This window comes from Nyctereutes procyonoides, unplaced genomic scaffold (assembly GCF_905146905.1).
Source record: "Nyctereutes procyonoides isolate TBG_1078 unplaced genomic scaffold, NYPRO_anot_genome, whole genome shotgun sequence".
NCBI lineage: Eukaryota > Metazoa > Chordata > Mammalia > Carnivora > Canidae > Nyctereutes > Nyctereutes procyonoides.
The window spans coordinates 23946784-23968868 of NW_026575146.1; the positions used below are offsets into that span (position 1 = coordinate 23946784).

General features: G+C 40.0%; 1 protein-coding gene across 2 annotated transcripts in view; it reads left to right on the forward strand.

Moving 5' to 3' along the window:
• DCBLD1 (discoidin, CUB and LCCL domain containing 1) overlaps nucleotides 1-22085 on the forward strand; it is a 66164-nt gene that overhangs the window by 8209 nt on the left and 35870 nt on the right. For both annotated transcript variants that reach the window (XM_055310483.1, XM_055310484.1), the window contains exon 2: nucleotides 14236-14448. In XM_055310483.1, the coding sequence (XP_055166458.1) occupies nucleotides 14236-14448 (213 nt within the window). The remainder of the gene's footprint in view (nucleotides 1-14235; nucleotides 14449-22085) is intronic.

A 22085-nucleotide genomic window follows, 5' to 3' on the forward strand; every position in this document is an offset into this window, starting at 1 on the left:
ACATTGATTATGTTTTCCTTATATGTGGTGCATACGTGTATGTTCCCAGAAACTTTCTCATCCTATTTCTCTGTGTATTTTCCACCATATGCTCAAATAATTCTTAAATTGACATTTTTTTCCAAGTGTCAGACATGTTACCCTGGCTTAAATGTAGATCTTGAAATTTACTATTGCCTGTCCCAGACTTGTAAATGAAATGTAGAGTGAAAAAAACATGGCAAAGGATTGAGAATACTGACTTGTTCTAGTTTTGGAAGTAGATATTAAAATAAAACCATATAAAACCAGTATCTCAAATATTTTTCTTTTTAAAGGAATTTAAAAATTTTTATTTAAATTCAATTTAGTTAACATATGGTGTATGTTAACTGGGGTAGAGTTTAGTGATTTATCAGTTGTACATAACATCCAAGGCTCATTCCATCACGTGCCCCCCCTTGATGCCCATCGCCCAGTTACCCCATCCCCTCACCCCCCTCCCCTCCATTGACCCTCAGTCTGTTTCCTAGAGCTCAGTATCTCTTACAGTTTGCCTCCCTGCCTCCTTCTCTCATCTTATTTTATTTTTTCTTCCTTCCCCTATGTCCATCTATTTTGTTTCTTAAATTCTACATATGAGTGAAATCATATGGTATTTGTCTTTCTCTGACTTATTTTGTTCAGCATAATACCCTCTAGTTCCATAGTTATAAATGGCAAGATTTCATTTCTTTTTATGGCTGAGTAATATTCCTGTGTGTGTGTGTGTGTGTGTGTGTGTGTGTGTGTGTGTGTGTGTTTCTCTATCCATTCATCTATTGATGGACATCTGAGGTCTTTGGATATTTTGGCTATTATGGACATTGGTGCTATAAACATTGGGGTGCATGTCCCCCTTCAAATCACTATGTTTGTGTCCTTTGGATAAATACCTAGAGTGCAATTGCTGGGTTGTAGAGTAGCTCTATTTTTAACTTTTTGAGGAACCTCAGTATTGTTTTCCAGAGTGGCTGCACCAGTTTGCATTCCCACCAACAGTGTAGGAAGAGGGTTCCCCTTAGTCTTCTGACTAGCGTAAGGTGGTTTCTCATTGTGGTTTTGATTTGGATTTTGCTGATGCCAAGCGGCACTGAGCATTTTTTTCATGTGTCTGTTGGCCATTTGTATGTCTTTGGAGAAATGTCTGTTCATCTGCCCATTTCTCAGCTGGGTTTTTTTGTTTTTTGAGTGTTGAGTTGGTTAAGTTCTTTATAGATTTTGGATACTAGCCCTTTATCTGATAAGACATTTGCAGGTATCTTCTCCCATTCTCATTGTCTTTTAGTTTTGTTCACTCTTTCCTTTGCTGTGCAAAGCTTTTTATCTCGATGAAGTCCCAATAGTTCATTTTTGCTTTTGTTTCTCTTGCCAAGAATTTTTCATTTTTAAAAAGATTCACTGCAAGATCTCTATTAATCGGGATTAATTAATAGGGGCTGTTTATTTTTTTTAAAGATTTTATTTATTTATTCTTGAGAGAGAGAGAGAGAGAGAGAGAGAGAGAGAGAGAGGCAGAGACACAGGCAGAGGGAGGAGCAGGCTCCACTCAGGGAGCCAGATGTGGGACTTGATCCCGGGTCTCCAGGATCACACCCTGGGCTGAAGGCATATGCTAAACCCCTGAGCCACCCGGGCTGTCCAATAGGGACTGTTTAAATCTCTTGCTACTCAGAATTTATCTTACAGGGATCAGCAGAATAGTCCTTACCAAGAACTTTTTTGGACACGCAGAATTTGCAGGCCCTGCGTATTACTGAGATCCCCAGATGACTGATGTGCCGACAGAAGGTTGATCCATTGAAACCTTCATTTATGGAGCATCTTTTAGGAGCCACATCGGCACTAAGCATAGTGAGTAACCTTTGTTGCAGGTGAAATGGTCACCTCTCAATAGTGTGGTAAAAAGTCCTTGCTTAGATAATTAAAAATGGAGGGTGATGGAATTTCTCATAAGTTTTACAAGACTCCCTGGATGAAACATGGCTATTTTTCTCATGTTAACTTTGAGACAAAAAAATAGGACTGTAAAAAATTAAATATAATGTGGGTTTTAATACTAGTTGTGCTGCTCAGCACTAGTGTGAGCTTGAGCTATCTGCCTCAGTTTACTCACCTTCTCATTTAGCAGCCGCAGCCTTAAAGCCCAGTGGTTGAGGTCCATGGTCTCTAGAGTTCAGGTGAGGTTCATATGCCAAGTCACCCACCTGGGCTGAGTTACCAAGCTTCTTGGAGCCTCATCTCTTGACACAGAGAACAGGGGTAATAACAGGAGGATGTGGGATGAAGAAAGGGTGCGGTGGGCTCCAACCATGCTGTATTGGGAATGGCCTATCTTGTAAGCTGTGGTGTATTCTTGGATGTTTGACATACTACTCTTTGTATATGGCCATATGGACGTATATGTATATGTGCAATATTTCAGAACTTTAAAAGGGAACTAATATTATCTTATGATCATCATAAGAAGATTAAATAACATAAAGTCCTTAGAATACTCTGTCACCTTTTACAATAAATGCTTAGTAAATGCTAAGTGTTGGTATTTTCACTGTTTTATTATTATTTTTTCCTATCCCAAAACATTTTGATTCTCACTAATTTTTGAAAAATATATCCAGGAAAGTGAAAACATATGTGGGGGGGGAGGGGAGAGAAACTGCAAGAGAGAGAAACGTTTATACTTTTAACTTCTAAAACTCAGATCAACTTTATCTGTACTTGGTAATATTGGATTTTTTTCACTCCGGAAGGAAAAGTCAATGTCCAGTTACATTTTGAGTATTGGCGATGTGCATATTTAGCATAGAACCAAGGTTAGAAAGTATAGCACGTGGTAGAGACAGGAAAGATTTCTCGCGTTTATCTTCACCTCCAGCAATTGCAGCTTGGACATTACATCAACATCCTGACATTATTAGTAAAGGTCAGTGACTGCTTTTCTCTGACTTCCTTATCCTGAGCATCTATTCGACAGAGATAAAATAGTTGTCTTAAACTTGTTTTGCTGCACAAACAAGTTTTTTTTTCCCCTTTTATCTGTGAAATTAAGAAACTTCTGTGAAACAATGCACCCAATTTGTTACCAATTCCCCCAAAGCACTTGTAACTTAACAGTGGGAGGAAGGTTTCCTTTTGAAGATCAGATTCACATAGTACAATTTTTTCAGTATTGTTCTTAGAACTCTCAAGGCCAATAGCCACTTCTCTGCATCCAATAGCCACCTTAATCCCAGAAGTCCCATTATGGGATTTCTGTGTGTGTCCTACTTTTGAGAGCCTAGCTGGGGAGCTGGCCCTCCCTGTGTGCCCCACAGAACACTAAACCCAGAGATGCCCACTGGGAATATGACCACCTGTGTCTCCTGTGAGAGCCTCACTGTGCACTGCAAGGGCTTTGAGATGTCCTGGGGTGAAGAAAAAGGTGAGATTCTGTAAGCTTGTTTGTCTTGCAAATCCTTTTTTGGAGATGAGTTTTCAGTCTCCCAAACACTCAAAAGTGCACAGTGCCCACTTTGGGGGATGCTTACCCAGCAGTTAGTGGGTCCTAGGTACAGACTGGGGACTAGGGGCATTCTGGTTAGAGTTTCTGGCTACTTCTAGCTCTTAACACTGCCTCATTTGTCCGTACCATACCCGGTTGTGGTTGGGCTTTTTAAAGATGAGGAAAAAGGATACACAGAAAATGGGTAATTTCTTATGATCATAGAGCCAGCGAGTGAGGGAATTTGGACAGAGGCAGCTAGTCCAAAGCAATATTCTGGAGACTTTAATATGTATAGTAGTTTTATTATTTTATTTTATTTATTTTTTTTGTATAGTAGTTTTAAATAAAAATATGGCAGTTAAAATATTTTGAATTCTTACTCTATGCTAGTCTCTATGCTCAATACTTTACTAGCATTATCTCAATGCTCATGATAACCCTAGAAGTCAGACATTGCCATTGTCTCTATATTACAGATGATGAATTGTAGCTGGGAGAGGTAAAGAAACTCTCCTGAGGCCACATAGCCAGTCCTGGGCAGGAACCCCATGTCACCATTGTGCTGTCACTTCCCAAGTATATGGAAATAATTTATAAAATTAGAAAAGCACTAGGTGTGCAAACCCTCTTCCCTGTCAGGGATCTTTAATTTTCCCTTAGGAGTCACAGGACTGGAGAGTGACCAAGAACCATGGAGTTCTCACTGTTTTTTACTTACAGCACATTAAAGGGTAGCGTTAAATTAGGCTTCAACACTTTTTTTCCCATTAGGCGTAAATGATGCTTCTTGTGTGAACATTATAATTTTTGATGTCTTGGTGCCCTGATGGAAACATTCTCACATTAGGCAAGGAGTCTTGGATGGGACCTCTTTCTTGAAATGACTTGTTTCATTTCCACGCATTCAAATGGATTTATTTTAAGTGATTCTTTCAGCTGATAGGAAACGCTGTGTTGAGAATTTACATGAAGAGACTTTTGACCATAATAAGTACCTTGTGTTTCCTTTTATTTTACTGCCAAATATCTTTCATCTGCTGAGGCAAAAGTATCCTCTTCATTAGATCGTTAGTCATATCATTAGCATCTATTTTTATATGTGGTGACAATAAGTTTCAAAGAGCTTCTACCACAGTTTTGCAGAACTTGGTCATGTGCTTCGTGCTTCGAGTCTATAGTTGTAACTTCTTTCAGCATAATATCCATTTTCTTTTTGAGAAAATGAAAGATTTTGAATAATTGAAGTTTTATCATCATAACTTCTGTCTTACTAGTTTTGTTCTCATGGAACCACATAGTCCCTGCTGTCCCGGTTCTTTTCATTTCTTGTCAGGCAACAGCGTGAAGAAGTTAAGCTCAGGTGGAGAAGAGCAAAGTTTATGGGAGAGTTATGATGGACAGTGAAATTAGTAATACCTTGGGAAATCTGCTCACACTGCCATCAGACAAAGAACTCTGTAATAATTGCAAGCTCCTCTTTGTGGTTGAGAAGATTGTAGTCATCAAGAGCTCACTTGATCCTAGACATGGGAAGAAATTTTCTCACACCCACATGTGGATGATGATATATGCATTGAGACCTGTTGTAACTTGAATATTAGAAGAGCAAGGATCCAACTGTAATGAAATCATGTTTCTGGAAATGGTTTCACTCTTGTGGTATTTCAGAGCACTCTTTTCTCAGGTTACAGGTTGTGACCCATCAGTAAGCAATAAAATCAATTCGGTTGACACAACCAGCATGCTTTCAATTAAAAAAGTGAAACAGAATAGGAAGTATCTCCGTGTGTTACATATGATAGAAAGAATCGTTAACATTAAACTTTTCTGTTTCTGCATATGTGTATGCATGTGTGCTTAGATTGTAATGCAAAATCTATGTTCTATTGTTTATTTTTTAAAAAGATTTTATTTATTTATTCATGAGAAACAGAGAGGTAGAGTCATAGGCAGAGGGAGAAGCAGGCTCCATGCAGGGAGCCCGACGCGGGACTCGATCCTGGGTCTCCAGGTTCATGCCGTGGGCCAAAGGCAGCGCTAAACCGCTGAGCTATCCAGGCTGCGCCAAAATCTATGTTCTAACCATGGGTCATGATTTTTAAAAAGGTTTGAAGTCTGTTGTTTTAATGTATGAATTAGTTAATAATTAATCTTAAAGGAATTTTTGCCCTATTTATTTCATGTCATCCAAACAATTTTCCACAAGTGCAATTCAGTTGAAAGTGTTCTTATGAAGCCTAAATCATACTTTGTAGTATTCCAGAACTTAGTTCATACCAGGTATATCTCAATTTCACTTTTCGGTTAGTGGAACATGATTTCTTATCAAAGGGAAATAGTCTTTTAAGGAAGTTATTGTTTTCCTTTCTTAGTGGGTGGAATTAGAGTAGACTAAATAAACAGTTGATGTGTGGAGACAAGCATCTAGAATTTGTTTTAAGCTTATTTAGGAAATACCTTGTATATCCATACTTCTGGAACAGCTGACATTAAAAGCACAGAGACATATGCTTTCAAGACATTTGGAGAACAGATATTGAGCCCATACCTCTGTTTTGAACCTGGCACTTTACTCTCAGGAATTACCTGTTAACGTACTCCTCTCCTCTTGCCTGTGAGCTTCTTTAAGTGGGAACTACCTGATACTAAGTTCCCACTTGTTTAATGAGTGAGCTTATTTGTTGTTGTTGTTGTTTTAAGATTTTATCTATTTATTCATGAGAGACACAGAGAGGCAGAGACACAGACAGAGAGAGAAGCAGACTCCCTGAGGGGAGCCTGATGTGGGACTCGATCCCAAGACCCCGGGATCATGCCCTGAGCTAAAGGCAAATGCTCAACCACTGAGCCACCCAGGCGCCCCCATTGGGTGAGTTTTTAATGACAGTTTGGGAGTATTGATTTAAAACGACTTCTTCCAGTCTATATACCTTAAGGCTAAGACTTAAGGCTCAAGCAGCCTATGTTACAGATAATATTAGGTAAATTTGGTATTTTTAATTATTTTATTTTTCTGATTTATACATAATGTTTTCATATTGTAAGAGTTTAGAAAACAAATGTGTAAATACAATGAAAATCACTTGTAATCCTCCATCATAGCACTTCACACATGTTTCCTTTATATCTATATGGGCACACCATTTTCTGTGTTTAAATTAAGTAGAACTCTAAAACATGACTTTAACTTTTCCTTGGTATCACATTGCTTAGAGATATCATAGTTTGACCATCCTTTTCTAATTTAGATTGTTGCCAAATGTTCAGAGTTAAAATACTTAAATTTTGTGTAGAGATCACTCGGGGAGCTATAAAATACTGAGTACTTACAGCTTTTTCCAAAATCCAAACTTCATCCAGTTTTGTTTTTGTAAGATGTTTTGAGAAGGGGTTTGGTCAGTCTCACAAACCAGCTCTGGCTCTAAGCAAACCCCAGGCTTCAAGCCCATCATGGAGTGACCACCCTTCACATATTCTGAAAAGGAAAGGAGCTTTCAGCCTAAGGAGAGAGGAAATGATGAATGGTTCAGTGCATGTGCTTTGGCACTTTGGCAATTAAATTATAGTTCAAAGGAAGAAAAAGATAAACATTGCACAGTAGTCACTTTTGAAGAGTAGACAAGTTCCCTGTGGCCAAGCTTCCTCCTTCCCCTTATTTCCATGCCCTGTCCCCTGACGTTAGAGAGGTGGCAAGTGAATCTAGCTGTCTTGCCCCACACCGTTGCATCACTGTGGCTCACTGCCCATCAGGCCTCCCAACATCATGTGGAGCTTAATCCTCCAAACCAAGGTTGTATTTTTTTCCTTAAAGACTGACCTTCATTTCTTTTTGTTATAGTTTTTGTAAAAAGCTGTACACCCTCATTGTCCAGCTACAGCAACCATCAACCTCTCCCCATCTCTTTTTTCTTATCCTCCATCCTCCTTTTTTTTTTTTACTCTCATATTTTAAGGCAAATCTCAGACCTCATGTCATCATGTCATTTCAACCCAGATATGTCCGGAGGCCTCCATAAAAAAAAGACATTTCTTACATAACCTCAGTACCATTATCACACCTAATAAAATGAATAACACCTTCCTGATATACCTGATAAACCATTTTTTTTAATTTTTTTTTTATTTATGATAGTCACACAGGGAGAGAGAGAGAGAGAGGCAGAGACATAGGCATAGGCAGAGGGAGAAGCAGGCTCCATGCACTGGGAGCTCGACGTGGAATTCGATCCCGGGTCTCCAGGATCGCACCCTGGGCCAAAGGCAGGCGCCAAACCGCTGCGCCACCCAGGGATCCCCTGATAAACCATTTAAAGAAGATAATACTCCCCTTATCTTCTTTAGATGGTTTTGTAAGGTTGGTTTTTCAAATCAGGATTCAAACAAGATTCATTTGGTTGTCATTTGTTTCCTTTAATCTGAAATACATAATCTGAAATACTTCCTCTTAGGCTTCTTCATATGCTTCATTGTTGAAGAAACTTGGTCGGTTGCACCTAGAATGTCCCAGCCTAGGTTGGGCTACTGGTGTCCTTGTGGTGTCAATAAACTTGTGCATTTCCTACAGCCTGGAAGTTAGGCCTAAAGACTTGATGAGAGTTGGCATCGATTATTGATTCATGGTTTGCTTTTTGTCCAGCGTGTTCACAGGTATTGGTGCACAGAGCACATTTTATCCTACCTGGAGACACATAGTATCTGATTACCTTACTTGTGATCATGCCAGGATCCATCAGTGAGTTTAGGGGGTAATGCCCGAGGTTCTTCCATTTCAGAGTTCTTCTTCAACCTTCTACCAGTCCTTTTCCATCTGTTTATGACCATTGCAGGAGTCAGTTACCTCCCATTAGGGACCTGTTTGTTTGATTAGGAGAATATGTCATGAAATTATCCACAGGGAGGTAGGTCTGAGAGGGCAGCAGTACAGATGGTTTTTTTTTTTCAGATGTTTTTTTAAGATCAAACACAAGTACTTGTTACAACATCAAATATAGAAGAAAGACAAAAAAATTTTTTAAACCCTAGAACCATTGCTAAGTCGCCACCATCAGTGAGGTAGTTTTAAGGAAAGTCAATATACATTGTGTTTTCTCATCTGTAAACTGGAGCATGTGTAAGAGGCCCCCTCAGACATAGCACCCCATGCTCCCCTAGGCACATATGAAAAATATGGGTAATGAATTTGGTACAGAGAGTTTTATAAATCAAAGTAGCCTCCTTTATTGATTGCCGTCCCCTATATATCTTTTCAGTGCAAATTTGTATAATATTTTATTTAAGGATAGTTTCATCAGTTTATAAGAATAACAGAATCCAAGTAGTACAGAAAAGAATAAAACAGAAGATGAAAGCCTCCTCATTTTCACCCCGTCAGCCAAACTTAACCAGATCGACAGATGTTTGTAAACTTTTTCTGAGATAACTGTGGATTGTGTACAATTGCAAGAAACCATCTAGAGAAATGTAGTGTACCCTTTACCTGGTTATCTTGCCAATCACAACCAGGAAATTGGCATCGATACGCAAGAAATGGAACAGGAACTGATAGATTTTTAAATAACTTTTGTCATCGTTCTTGTCAGTGATTCCTCACCAGAGTTAGGTCAGGAGAATAAGCTACCTGAGTGTTAGGATGAGGTCATTGCCTCCCTACTGTCGATCATTAGCACACATCTGCTTTTTTTTTTTTTCCACACTTCTTTATACATTCCAGATACATGGTGAGTATTTTCTCCTAGTTCTCCATTCTCCCCTGTGGCATAACTGTGGTCCTTTGTTCCCCCCAGCTTTACTGAGCTACAATTGACATAGGATGTTGTATTAGGTTAAGTCTACAACGTGTAGATCTGATATGCTTACGTATTGCAAAATTATCACCCCTGTAATGTTAGCTAACCTCTCCATCGTCTCACATATTCACCATTTCTTTTCTGTGGTGAGAACATTTAAGATCTACTCTCTTAGCAACTTTCAAATATCTATGACAGTATTATTATTATATCCAGTTTTTTGAGTTCATCAAGACTGTGGGAGGACAAGAGGGTAGAAATTCCTGACGAAGTTAATACCACAGAATAAGTGTATTATATTAGTGCTTGCCACAGGAAAGTCCATGAATAGTCTCCTTCCATAGGCAGGGGTGAAATTACAAACTTCTGATGACAGATGGCATTTTAATAAATCAGGATTCCGCAGTTCCTTTCAGGTTTTTTTTTTTTTTTTAGAACAAAGACTCTTAGAGTATCATTCTGATAGTTAATGCAAAAGAGAAGTTTCTCTAAGGAGGCACAGATCCCCCAGGCAAAGTGATGATGGGAGTGTTGAAGACAAATCTGCTCACCGCCTGCCTGAAATTAGTTTCCTCTTGGGCTTTAGAGTAAAAGTGATTGAAAAAAAGTATAATTACAGGGTTGAATAAACGGGACGCCCTGGGATTTTCCTTTGTCATGATCTGTCACTTAAATATAGTCGAGAAAAAATAAATAAATATAGTCGAGAATATGATGATCATATAAAAGTTGATTCACATATAATTACACCTCATTCCATATTTCACTGTGCTTTCCAGGAAGTTCACTTTCTCTTTTCTTATGAAAGCAGAGAATTTCACAGTAACAAGAAAAGAAGTGTTTAAATGTTTGACCAGGTGATATCTTGGTGGCTTAAGGAGGGTTGTGTGCATATTTGTGTGCATGATCGTTTGTACACAAGGTACCCTACTGGTGCCCCGTCCGCATGCTTGGGGTCATTGCCTCCCGAGGTGGGGACATGTGCCAGGAGTGAACGGTGAGCATCTGATGGGGAGCCTGAGCATTTTTCTCCTCTAAAGGGGCACCTACTGTGTCACTAGCCGATGAGAATGCCTGCTGGCATCCTTGCTATATCTTCCAGTTTTCAAGAGAAACTGTAAATTGGATTTTTAAATTAAACCCTTTACAAGCAGCAAATAATTCAAATTTTAAATCAAAGCCCTGTGCACTATGTGCTTCTGTACCACATGCTTCACTCCAGTATAATTTTCAATAATTTTGTACTCACTGCCCAAGAGGTCACCAAGTATAGCTGTCACCTCAACCTTAACTAGACTTATGACCTTTGCCCCCGAACCTGCTCTCTCTTTGGGCTTTTCATCCCGTCTATGTTAGCCTTAGTGCTCCAGTCATTTCTGGACTCAGAATTTCAGTGGGTTTTTTTTCTTTTCCTGTCTCCCCCATTAAACCAAAATCCAAGTCTTGATTTTTTTTTTTTTAGATTTTATTTAAGTACAAGTTAGCTAACATATAGTGTATTATTAGTTTCAAGGGTAGTATTTAGTGACTCATCAGTGGCATATAACACCCAGTGCTCATTACATCAGGTGCCCTTCTTAATGCCCATCCCCCAGGAACCCTATCCCCTTGCCCCCTCCCCTCTAGCAACCCTCACTTTGTTTCCTAGAGGTAAGAGTCTGTTATGATTTGTCTCCCTTTCTGTTTTTATCTTATTGTATTTCTCCTTCCCTTCTGCTGTGTTCATCTGTTTTGTTTTTTAAATTCCACAGATGAGTGAAATTATATGGTACTTGACTTTGTCTGACTGACTTGTTTCACTCAGCATAATACCTTCTGGTTCCATTCATGTTGTTGCAAAATGGCAAGGTTTCATTTTTTTGATAACTGAGTCATAGTCCAGTATGTGTGTGTGTGTGTGTGTGTGTGTGTGTGTGTGTGTGTGTGTGTAGCACATCTTCTTTATCCATTCTTCAGTTGGTGGACATCTGGGCTCCTTCAATATTTTGGCTATTGTAGACATTGCTGCTATAAACAGTGGGGTGCAGGTGCCTTCAAATCACTATTTGTATTCTTTGGTTAAATACCTAAGTAGTGCAGTTGCTGGGTCATGGGGTAGTTCTGTGCTTTGTTTTTGTTTTTTAAGATCTATTTATTTATCCAAGAGAGTGGGGTGAGGGGAGGGGAGTGCAAGTAGGGGGAGGAGCAGAGGGAGAGAGAGAATCCTAAGCAGGCTCCACACCCAGGGTGGAGCTCAACTCAGGGCTCAGTCTCAGGACCCCCAAGATCATAACCTGAGCCAAAATGAAGAGTCAGATGCTTAACTGACTGAGCCACCCAGGTACCCCAGGGTAGTTCTATTTTTAACTTTTTGAGGACCTTCCATACTGTTTTCCAGAGTGGATGCACCAGTTTGCGTTCCCACCAACAGCATAAGAGGGCTCCCCTTTCTCTACATCCCCACCAACATCTGTCGTTTCCTGAGCTATTGGCTTCTTTTATTGTTGTGAATTTCTCTGTTTTACTTTCCTTTCCCTTTCTGGCTGCCCCATTCCTCACCCTTGTACTGCTCTTATCTGGATTCTCCCTACATTCTAGGTCCTGTAGCATTGCCCAACTGGGTTGATCATCTTTTTTAAAAATACTTCTTTCATCATCTCCCTTCTCAAAAACTTCTATGGGTCACTATGGTCTAACATATAAATTCCAAAGCTGCTTCTCCCTAGACGTGCAGGTGTCACAGTAGTTTTATCTTAGTGTCCATCTACATTTTTGCTGTATTCTGTAACCCATCACTTGGTAAAGTTAACTCTATCCCCTATCCGTCCACCTGGCCGTAGCTGCTGGGAATCTTGTGGCAGTTTCTGGATTATAGTTGGATTCCTCTCCTTAGACTTGTCTGCTGAGATGGCATAGCTTCTGGAGTTCTGTGCCCACCCCATCCATCCCTCACAATTTTATTTTATGTATTATTATTTTTTCTTATTTTACCTAGCTTCCATTATCATTTGGGCTGTAAGCCTCAGCGTCAGAAAAGAGTGGGATAAAGGAAAGCCCCAGGTCAATCCTCCTCTAACTCAGGAAGAGGCTGGAGGAGGAAGAAGGCTGCCCTGGGCTTCTGATTCTCGTATGCCCAAGTTGGGGCTTCTCTGGGGGAGACTTTGGGATGCAGAGGCCTTGTTTTTATTTATTTATTATTTATTTATTATTCAGAGAATTCCTTCTTCAACCAATTTCTGCTTTCTCTCCCTCTAGTTGGGGGCAGAAATACTCGCTTTAATGTGAAGCAATACTAGCCACAGGAATTTGGCAACTTGAATGCCAACTTCAATGCTCTGTGTGCTCAATTACCTTGCGGCCCACCCAGCTGTGCATGACATTAAGATATTTGAGTGAGTGACTTAGTCACTTTAATCTATTGGAGCAATGTGCTGGTCAAAAAATCTTAAGAAAATTTCTTATTTTAGTGTAGTGGTGAAAATTCACTGAAATACAGTCTTTCCTGCCTTTCTCAGCACTTTAAGCTCCTATATGGCACACAGCACCCGGTATTATAGTTAGCTGAACATGTGACTGTCTCCTGTTTCGCTCTGAGCTCTGTGAAGACCATTGCTGCTTTTTTGTGTCTCCAGCAGTACCAGGTCTGGTATGTGCCAAGCACTCGAGGCACTGGATCCTCGACATTCTCTTAATGACACATTCTGGGTCTCTCAGGAACCTTCAGATCCACGACTATCATTCACTGTGATGTGAATGTCGAACATCTGGAAGCCTGCAGCTGTATGACAGTTTCTCATTCTCCTCTCGTTCTCTTATTTAACAATACAGAGACCCTCTGAAATAAGTACGATTATTTTCTCCACCATGCAAGATTATTGCACGGCATTGGCTTGCTAAAACCACAAATGGCAAAGCTGTGAATGCCAAGGGCCCACTGTGCATTTCCATGGGTAGAAAAAAAGAGATGATTAGAAAAAGTAGTATTATTAAGCAATGTGTTTGCTAAGGACTTTCCATTTTAATATATGAAACATTTTGGTCAAAAATATTCAGATTAAACTGGGAATCAAGGGCCACCTGCGGGTGGCTCAGTCCACTAAGTGTCTGCCCTCGGCTCAGGTTATGATCTCAGGGTCATGGGTTTGAGCCTCATATGGGGCTCTCTGTCCAGTTTTTTTTTAATTAAATAATTTGTTTATTGTACTGAATTTATAAAGAAAACAGACAATGTACCCAGTAGAAAGAATAAAAATGTATTTGGGGTTGTAACTGACAGCAATAGAAATCCTTTAGTGAGATCATGGCGATTTGACAGTATTATGATTAAGTTCAATAAAGGTAAATGGGGTACTTGGAAGATCAAATTCTATAGCTGCCTCTTTCTACGGTTTCTAATTCATCTCGCTCCTTAAATGATAGGGGGAAAGCCCTTTTTTGGTGGGAAAACATTCCCAGAAAGAAGTTATAGGTTCTCTCTTATTAAAATTTCTTCTCACATCAGTTGTTAAAATGGGGCCTTCTGTGGGGAACCTGCTTCTCCCTCTCCCTCTGCTGCTGGCCCTGCTTGTGCTCTCTCTCTCTCTGTCAAATAAATAAAATCTTTAAAAAAATAATAAATATACTGGGGAACAAGATAAAAATTACCTGAAATAAAAAAAAATTAACCTTCTTTTCTTCTTTCTTTCTTTCTTTCTTTCTTTCTTTCTTTCTTTCTTTCTTTCTCTTCTTCTTCTTCTTTTCTTCTTCTTCCTCTTCCTCTCCTCCTCCTTCTTCTTTCTTCTTTCTTCTTCTTCTTCTTCTTCTTCTTCTTCTTCTTCTTCTTCTTCTTCTTTTCTTCTTCTTCTTTCGCTTTTCCCTCTGTAAAGAAGGAATAAAATACGTGACTTGAAGATTACACTAGACTCTCTCAATCCTCAGTAAGAATTAATTTCATTTCTTTAATTCTCTCTCTCTTTTTTTAACCAGGTGATGGCTGTGGGCACATAGTGACCTATCAGGACAGTGGCACCATGACGTCTAAGAATTATCCAGGGACTTACCCCAATCACACGGTTTGTGAAAAGACTCTTCGAGTACCAAAAGGAAAGAAACTGATTCTGAGGTTAGGGGATTTGGATATTGAATCCCAGACCTGTGCTTCTGACTACCTTCTCTTCACCAGCAATTCCGATCAGTATGGTAAGAAAAGAGATCTAGGTTTCTGTGAGCATGAAATAATTTGAAACTTGGGAGGGAGGGCAGGTTGTGTGTTGATTAGTATGATAGCCTGGGAAGATTAGAAGAGAAGCTTGCTTTTTGTAAACTCTTAGGGTAGCTCTCATGGATACACTTGCTTCATAAGCTGCAACAAAGACCTCTAAGGAGATTTAGTGTTAGCCTTGTGTGTGTCCCAGGAGCTTTGTTTGGGTTTGTTATCTTGCTGGGCAGAGAATTGGAGATGTATGGCATTTGGCTACAACATCTACAAGTCATTCACTCATCTGACAAATACTTATTGAACTGTGATCGTGTATTCAGGAACTCTGTGGGATGCAGCAGTGAAAAAACAGTTATTCCATCTTGGCGCTTGCATCCATAGGGAGGGGAGATGGAAAATCAAATGAATCTATAATATGAGAGGTAGTGAGAAAGAAAAATAAGAAAAATAAGGCATCCTAAGGCTGTACAAAGCCTGGTTTTGAATGGGTTTGTACTACTTCAAATGGGCTGGTCAGGAAAACTTCCCCAGTACGGGCACATTTGAGCAGAGATCCGAATGACTTGAGGGAATGGATTGTGTATACAGTGTCTGAGGTCAGAGTTTTCTGGGTTAAGGGAGCAGCAAATGCAGAGGACAGTTTCCAAAATAATCTTTTGAAATCAAGCTTTTGTGTGCTCTGGGGTGTACAGTTAGCACACTGGAGTCTGAAGTCACCATGACAGTGACCCTGCGTTCCCAAGTCCAAGAAGACAGCTTGAGTTTAGACAATTCAAAAATAAAGAAAATCTTATATACAGGTTCTTTGAGGTTAGAGGTTTTCTGAAATTCTCTCTGTGTACAATTCCAGATATGATACAGGTTTTGTCTGTCTACTAGCTCTACAGGCAATTTCTCAAACACACACAACTTTCAATGCTGTCTTTACCTTTCCATGAAGATGTGTCTCCTCTCCCCTGGTGCCTCCTCCCAGCGTGGAGGCCCAGACTAGCCAGCAGACCATTCAGGGGTCTGTGCTTATCTAGCCCCTGGGAAGAAAAAAGAAATCTAAGATTTTTGTACCCTGGGAATATTATGTCTATTTTAATGATAGCTGAATTGCTTTGACAGCATATAGTTGATTTCAGATCATCGTTTGCAGCTCTTGAACTCCAGTTTGATTCAGATGGAAAGAATGAGGGGCACCTGGGTGGCTCAGTTGGTGAAGCATCTGACTTCAGCTCAGGTCATGATCTTGGGGTCCGGGGATCAGCCCCTAGTGGGGTCTGGGCTCAGCCGGGAGTGTGCTTCTCCCTCTGCCTCTGGCCCTCCCCACTCATGCGTGCTCGTGCTCTCTGTCTCTCAAATAAATAAATAAATAAAATCTTTACTTAAAACAAACAAACAAAAAATGGGAAAGATGGGAATTCAAGGGATGCTTAAGGCCCCTGAGGACGCTTACTGGTGACCACATGTGTGTTAATTTGTGGAAGCACTCTTCAGGGAATCCCTCACCAGCCAGGAAATGTCAGTCACATTCAGAGGAGAGGATTGAGTGTCAGAGCCTGCCTGTAGGACGGGAGGCAAAACACTGCGAGGCCAGAAATGACTTTCCCACACTGGTGTCTCCTGGGGAACGTCTACTTTCCTGGAAGATGAGCAGTTAATTCCACCTGCCAACAGAGCAGCAGAGTAGTCCTCTCCCTTGCTTTCAGGCTGTCTCAAATCAGAGGCGAGGTGAGAAGAACTAAAAAGGGGAGGAAGTCATCCCAGAGCAGGATTGGAGAATGGGTGTGACTTTGCCACACCGTGAGTTTTCTTTATCATCTCTGATGTATATTCACGCATATACAGAAAAGAGGGAAAGCGTGGGATTAATTACATAGTGGGAGCTAGGTTCTGAGGTGATCCTGGTCGGCTTCAGGGCACTGACCTTTACATTTCTAGATTCCCGAACTGTCAAGACTTAGACCCTTTGCTAGGAACTGAGTCATGAATTACAAGTCACCTGTAGCGGTAAAGCCGAGTAAATTAATTTTTCTCTTTATATTTTTTCTACATACTAGTTAGGCTTATCTTTCAAAAACTAAATGTATGCTCATTGTAGAAATAAATATATTCAGTGTCTGTTTTATGCCAGGCACATGCTTGACCCTTACATAGACTTTCTGGAATCCTCACATCCACCTTGGAGGTGTTATTAACTCCTTTCTGCAAATAGGGAAACTAAAGCACAGTGAGTTGAGTTTTTTTGTTTTTGTTTTTGAGTAACATGCCAAAGATGACACAGCTAGTTAAGGGATGGAAGGAGGATTTATATCCATGTCTTTGTGGCTCTAAGACCTCTGTTTCCAGATGTCTGCTGCTCTGCTCCAGTCCCACCACTCAAAGAAAACCCCAACAAATTCTCAGCCCAATATTACATCATACAATAATTTTGTTCAAAATGCAGGTACAGTTAATATTTTTGGCTAGGGATATTCTTAAGATAAAATATTTAATGATGCTCAGAATTTTTCTTTTGTGACTACTTTAAAGATTTCCTGATCAGTCATGCTAAGACAAACCCAGCAGGCAAAGGTAAGAGAGATTAGAAGTAAAAGAAATATCTGGTGAGAAAATTAGGATATTTTCATCCTGTAAGAATATTTTTCTAAAAATTAAATGCTTAGGGTTAGATATAGAAAGTGTATACATGCATATGCTCTGTAAGCTATAAAATATATGTTTGTGTCTTTTGTAGTTTTGAATAGCATTCTGAGAGGAGCCACTAATTCATATGCATGTACGTATAATATTTAATCCAGTGATTTGAATGTAGTAGATATACTTAGTGAATAAATGTTTTTTTAAAAAAGCGAATCAAGGGCAGCCCCGGTGGCCCAGCGGTTTAGCGCCACCTTCAACTCAGGGTGTGATCCTGGAGACCCTGGATCGAGTCCCATGTCGGGCTCCCTGCATGGAGCCTGCTTCTCCCTCTGCCTCTGCCTCTCTCTCTGTGTCTGTCATAAATAAATAAATAAAATATTGAAAAAAAAAAAAAGCAAATCAACAGGTTCAATGACCAGGAACCAGTTAACTAAAACATGTTACGGTTACTTAGCATATGAACCACCTATTTGTGTAAAAGACTATTGATATAGAAAGCTGCTTATGATACACAGTGTTAGGTAAAATATGAATATACAGTAGTGTTATAACAATAGAAAAAAAAACCTTGAATAAAATAAGACCACATAACTTTTTTTTTATTTTATTTATTTATTCATGAGTGACACAGAGAGAGGGGCAGACACATGGGCAGAGGGAGAAGCAGGCTCACTGTGGGGAGCCTGATGCAGGACTCCATCCCAAGATGCCAGGATCACGACCTGAGCCAAAGGCAGACGCTCAACCACTGAGCCACCCAGGTGCCCTAAGACAACATAACTTTAGCAGAATCTTGAAGTGAGAATTTAGAAGGGTTACCCTACTGGTATTGTTATATCTTCTCTCTACTTTATATTTTTTCTTTAACAAACATATGTTAATATTTGTTAATAAGGAATGAATAGATTTCCTTTGACCCCCAAAACTGACTAGACCAATATTTTAAATAATAATTAAAATAGTCTCCTGGTCACTTTGAACCTCCCTAAGAAACGCAGGCATCTGCAAAGGAAGAGGGGGAGGAGGAAGAGGTAGAGGTAGAAGGGCTTTGGCATCCTGGGCTCAGGCTCAGGGTGGGTGTTTCTGTGGGCTGTTGCCAGTTCCCTGGGAGAGTAGGAGGCAACTTTGCAGCCAGTGTAGCCACAGGACCTGGCATGCCTGTAGGGGGAGAGCCCTAGTGTTGGCACAGGGTCCCAGGATCCACAACACTTGTCTGGGTTGGCGGTGGTTGCGGAAAGTGCTCCCTGAAAGGCAGCAGTGGGGAATATATGTTCTGGAATACCTCTTTGAAATTCCCATCTATGATGGCTCTAACAATTACATGTGTGGCTGAAATAGCTGAATAGCTTTAGCTTATCCAACTCGATATTTTTCATTAACCAATTAGTTATTAAAACCCATGCCAAGAGATTTTTAAGACTCAGCGCTATCCGAATTTTGAATATGGAGTTAATGTTTTGAAAAAGAATAATGTTTTCTGGCACCAGTGTTTGTAAGCTCTGCCAAGAATGGAAGTACTTGGAATGTGATTGCATTAACAATAGTGAATATGCTGAAGTTGTGCACTTTTAATCATTGTGCAGTTCATTTTTAATGGTTCATCCCCATGCCGATTTTGTTTTCAATGTTTGGTTCATATTCTTTGGGTGCTTTTATAATCCACACTCATGGTAGTAAAATGCATTGTAAACAAGTGTAAGCCATGCCAGCTTTTACAGTAATCATACAATCATACACACTTGATCTCATTGCTTTTAAAAGGCCTGATACAGACAAGGTGGGATTATTCTTCTTCTGTTTGTCAGGTATTATAATTATAGTAGATATTTCAGATTCAACATCAGTTGGAAGGATTACATGTGCATTTATTACTGAGTTAAGACACTGGCTCTTCCTTTGAAAATACCCTTGAAAACAGCCAGGAAGCAGCGAAGTTGACAAAGTAAAGTATATCAACCTTACTTTTGAAAATATATTTTAAGGACAAAATAAAAATTTTGTTAAGGACAAAATGAAATTTTAAGGATATGCTTAAATACAAATCTTACTCTTATACTTACGAAACATTTTGGATCTAAAATATACATATACTGACTTTCAAGATAATGTGTGCCAATATCCTGGCCAAAAAAAAATTTTTTTTCTTCAAGAAATATCATAGTTTGCTTCGTAGAGATTGTTTTCATTATAACGGAGGGAGTTCTGGGATTTTGTTTGTTTAGGAGACAAAAGAAGCTGAGGCTACTCTCCAAAGAAACATTAATGTCCCTTTTCTGCTCTAAGATTCAAAGGAGGGTCACAAGGCATTTTGTTGTCAGGACTCCTGAATCTGCTTTAATCTGGGAGAGTTCCTCAGCCTTATTTTATCTCATATAGTTTTGAAGAGTTCCCAGCCATTTATTTTGTAGAATGTCTGTTGGTTTGGGTTGGTTTGATATTGCCTCATGATTAAATTCAGATTATGCATTTTTGGAAAATATAACATTATCCCTTTATAAAGTGATCTTTGAAAGGCTTGTTTGCAAAAATTTCCAGCATTAGAAATTGTGAGGTCATATGTCCCCCGAGGAATGCGAACTAAGTCCGCATTGTTTTCTTTGTTTCTCTTTTCACTGCTTTCTGTCAGGTGGACTCTTTTTGGCATTCAAAACTACATTCATTTAAGTTATTTCAAGTGTCTTCCCCAAACAGTTCTGCATTGTTCAAAGAGGTCAGTGTAATGTGAGGCTCTGAAAAAATGCAAATTTAAGGTGGCACCTTCTTTACAGAGGAAATTCATCTTCTATTTGGGCTCATAGGCCTTAGAGACTTGACTGAGGTAGCCAGCGCTCTCCTAGGATTGAACAGGTTCACTTTTAAGCCTGAATTCGAAGATTAAAACAAAGAGTCTAGGGGCAGCCCGGTGGCTCAGCGGTTTAGCGCCTGCCTTTGGTCCAGGGCGTGATCCTGGAGACCCGGGATCGAGTCCCACATCGAGCTACCTGCATGGAGCCTGCTTCTCCCTCCACCTGTGTCTCTGCCTCTCTCTCTCTCTCTCTCTCTCTCTCTCTCTTTCTCTGTGTGTCTCTCATGAATAAATAAATAAAATCTTTAAAAAAAAAAGAGTCTATTAAACAATAGAGCTTAAGATTTAAAATTGTCTAATACAGCTCAGATTGCTGCTTTAGTACTGATTCTTGATTTCTGGCCTTTTAGAGTCATGACGTAAAATAACAACAGGCAAATTACATAAAACATTAAAATGATCTTGAACTTTGGGAAAAAGTAAATCCTAATTCAGACTGTGTCATACCAAAATACCTACATTTGTAATATGAAATATATGACTTTTATTTATGACAGTGAAGAGGGAAGGCTGTGAATTCATACTGAAGATCATTATTCTCAACTTTAAAACTCTTTATGACTCATCCTGTGATTAAGTTCCATTTCCAGTCCAGCAGAAAGGGCCTGCTTTCAGGGACCCCAGAGGAATTGTTATTTCTGTTTTCCTGATATTTCAAGAAGCTTGACTGGGTCCCAGTTTCCCCTGAAAATCGCCCTTCCCTTGATGTGTCGAGTTTAGGGTGGTTGTTCTGGGAACTCCTGAAGGACTTGCTAGAAGAATTTGGGGGGGGGAACAAGATACTAGCTTTTCGGATCTCAAAGGACCTTGTTCTAATGGAGTCTCATAGACTTTCCCACCTGGGTTGCTGTGGATCAATGAAACCAGGCTGCCCTTCAGCATGTACTGGGATTAACACCGTCATTTCTGCTTAGATTTTTCATTTGTGCTTAAGAGTGTAGACTCTGGAATTAGACAGTCTGCCTTCAGATTGCTGCTGTACTGCTCATTTTTTAATTACTTAACCTTGAGCAGATTATGTGATCTTTCCATTTCTCCATTCCCCCATCTTTAAAATGGGCAAAATAGTACCAGCTATCATATTTGGGTGATTGAGGCACAGATGTATAATTTAAAAGAATGATGCCTTGCACAGAATAAGCACTCAGCAAATGTTAGCCATCATTACCCTCACTCTTCTCCTCCCCCCCCCCCCCCCCGCAGTGGCCTTGCACACAGTTTATTCTTTGTCTAAGAGGTCTAATAGCAGAGAACACATTGGTCCCCTCTCAGTACCCTGCACACTTCCCTTCCACCAAGTAGAGACTGAGCTGCAGCAGCACACTTACCCTCCTGGTGCATTCCTGGTCACCTGCGTTTGCCCCAGTCATTCCAAGCAAGTGGCAGGTTCCCTGCCAGAAATAGCTCCCTGTACAGATTTTCTCCATCCTGCCTCGTGAGATGAGCAGAAAACACATATTCTCCAAGTCCACAGTTTGTTTGGTTCAGTTTGGCTTTTTTATTTCACTGCTAGCCCACATCTTTGTACCTATTTTTTATGGAAAGAGCCTCCCGATGTTTCCGTCTCTCTTTTCACCAGTCTCTGTTCCCTCCAGGCTAGCCAAGGTTATCTTGTTAAATATAATGATAATTCCTTTCTTTCCTGATTTTGAAAATTATTAATTATACCCTCCTGTCTACAGGAACTTGTCAGTGTGGCACGCGGAGCTTACCCACGCTCTTCCCCATCCCAGTTTCCATCCTCATCTCCGAGTCTCCCCATGTTTGTGCCTTTTCCTGAATACACCGTACAGCTTCATGCAATGCTATATTTATTAATAATACTCCTTCCACGAGTCTCTTTTCCTGTTCCTTCTAACACACACACACACACACACACGCACCATATTCATTGCTACTTACCCCAAAGCCCCAGAGCTTTCTCTGATGTCCAGCAGCTCCAGTCATTCCTTCCCTGGGGCGTATGTTGATTCTCTAGGCTTTTACTAGAACACCAATCTCAATGTGAGATTGTTATGTTAGCTTCTCTACCAGATATAGGGCTCCCTGAGCAAGGAATTGCATTTTATTCATTTCTTCAGTATCCCTAGATGCTTAGCACAGTCTTGCAATTACAGATGCTCATTGAATATTTAATGAATCTGA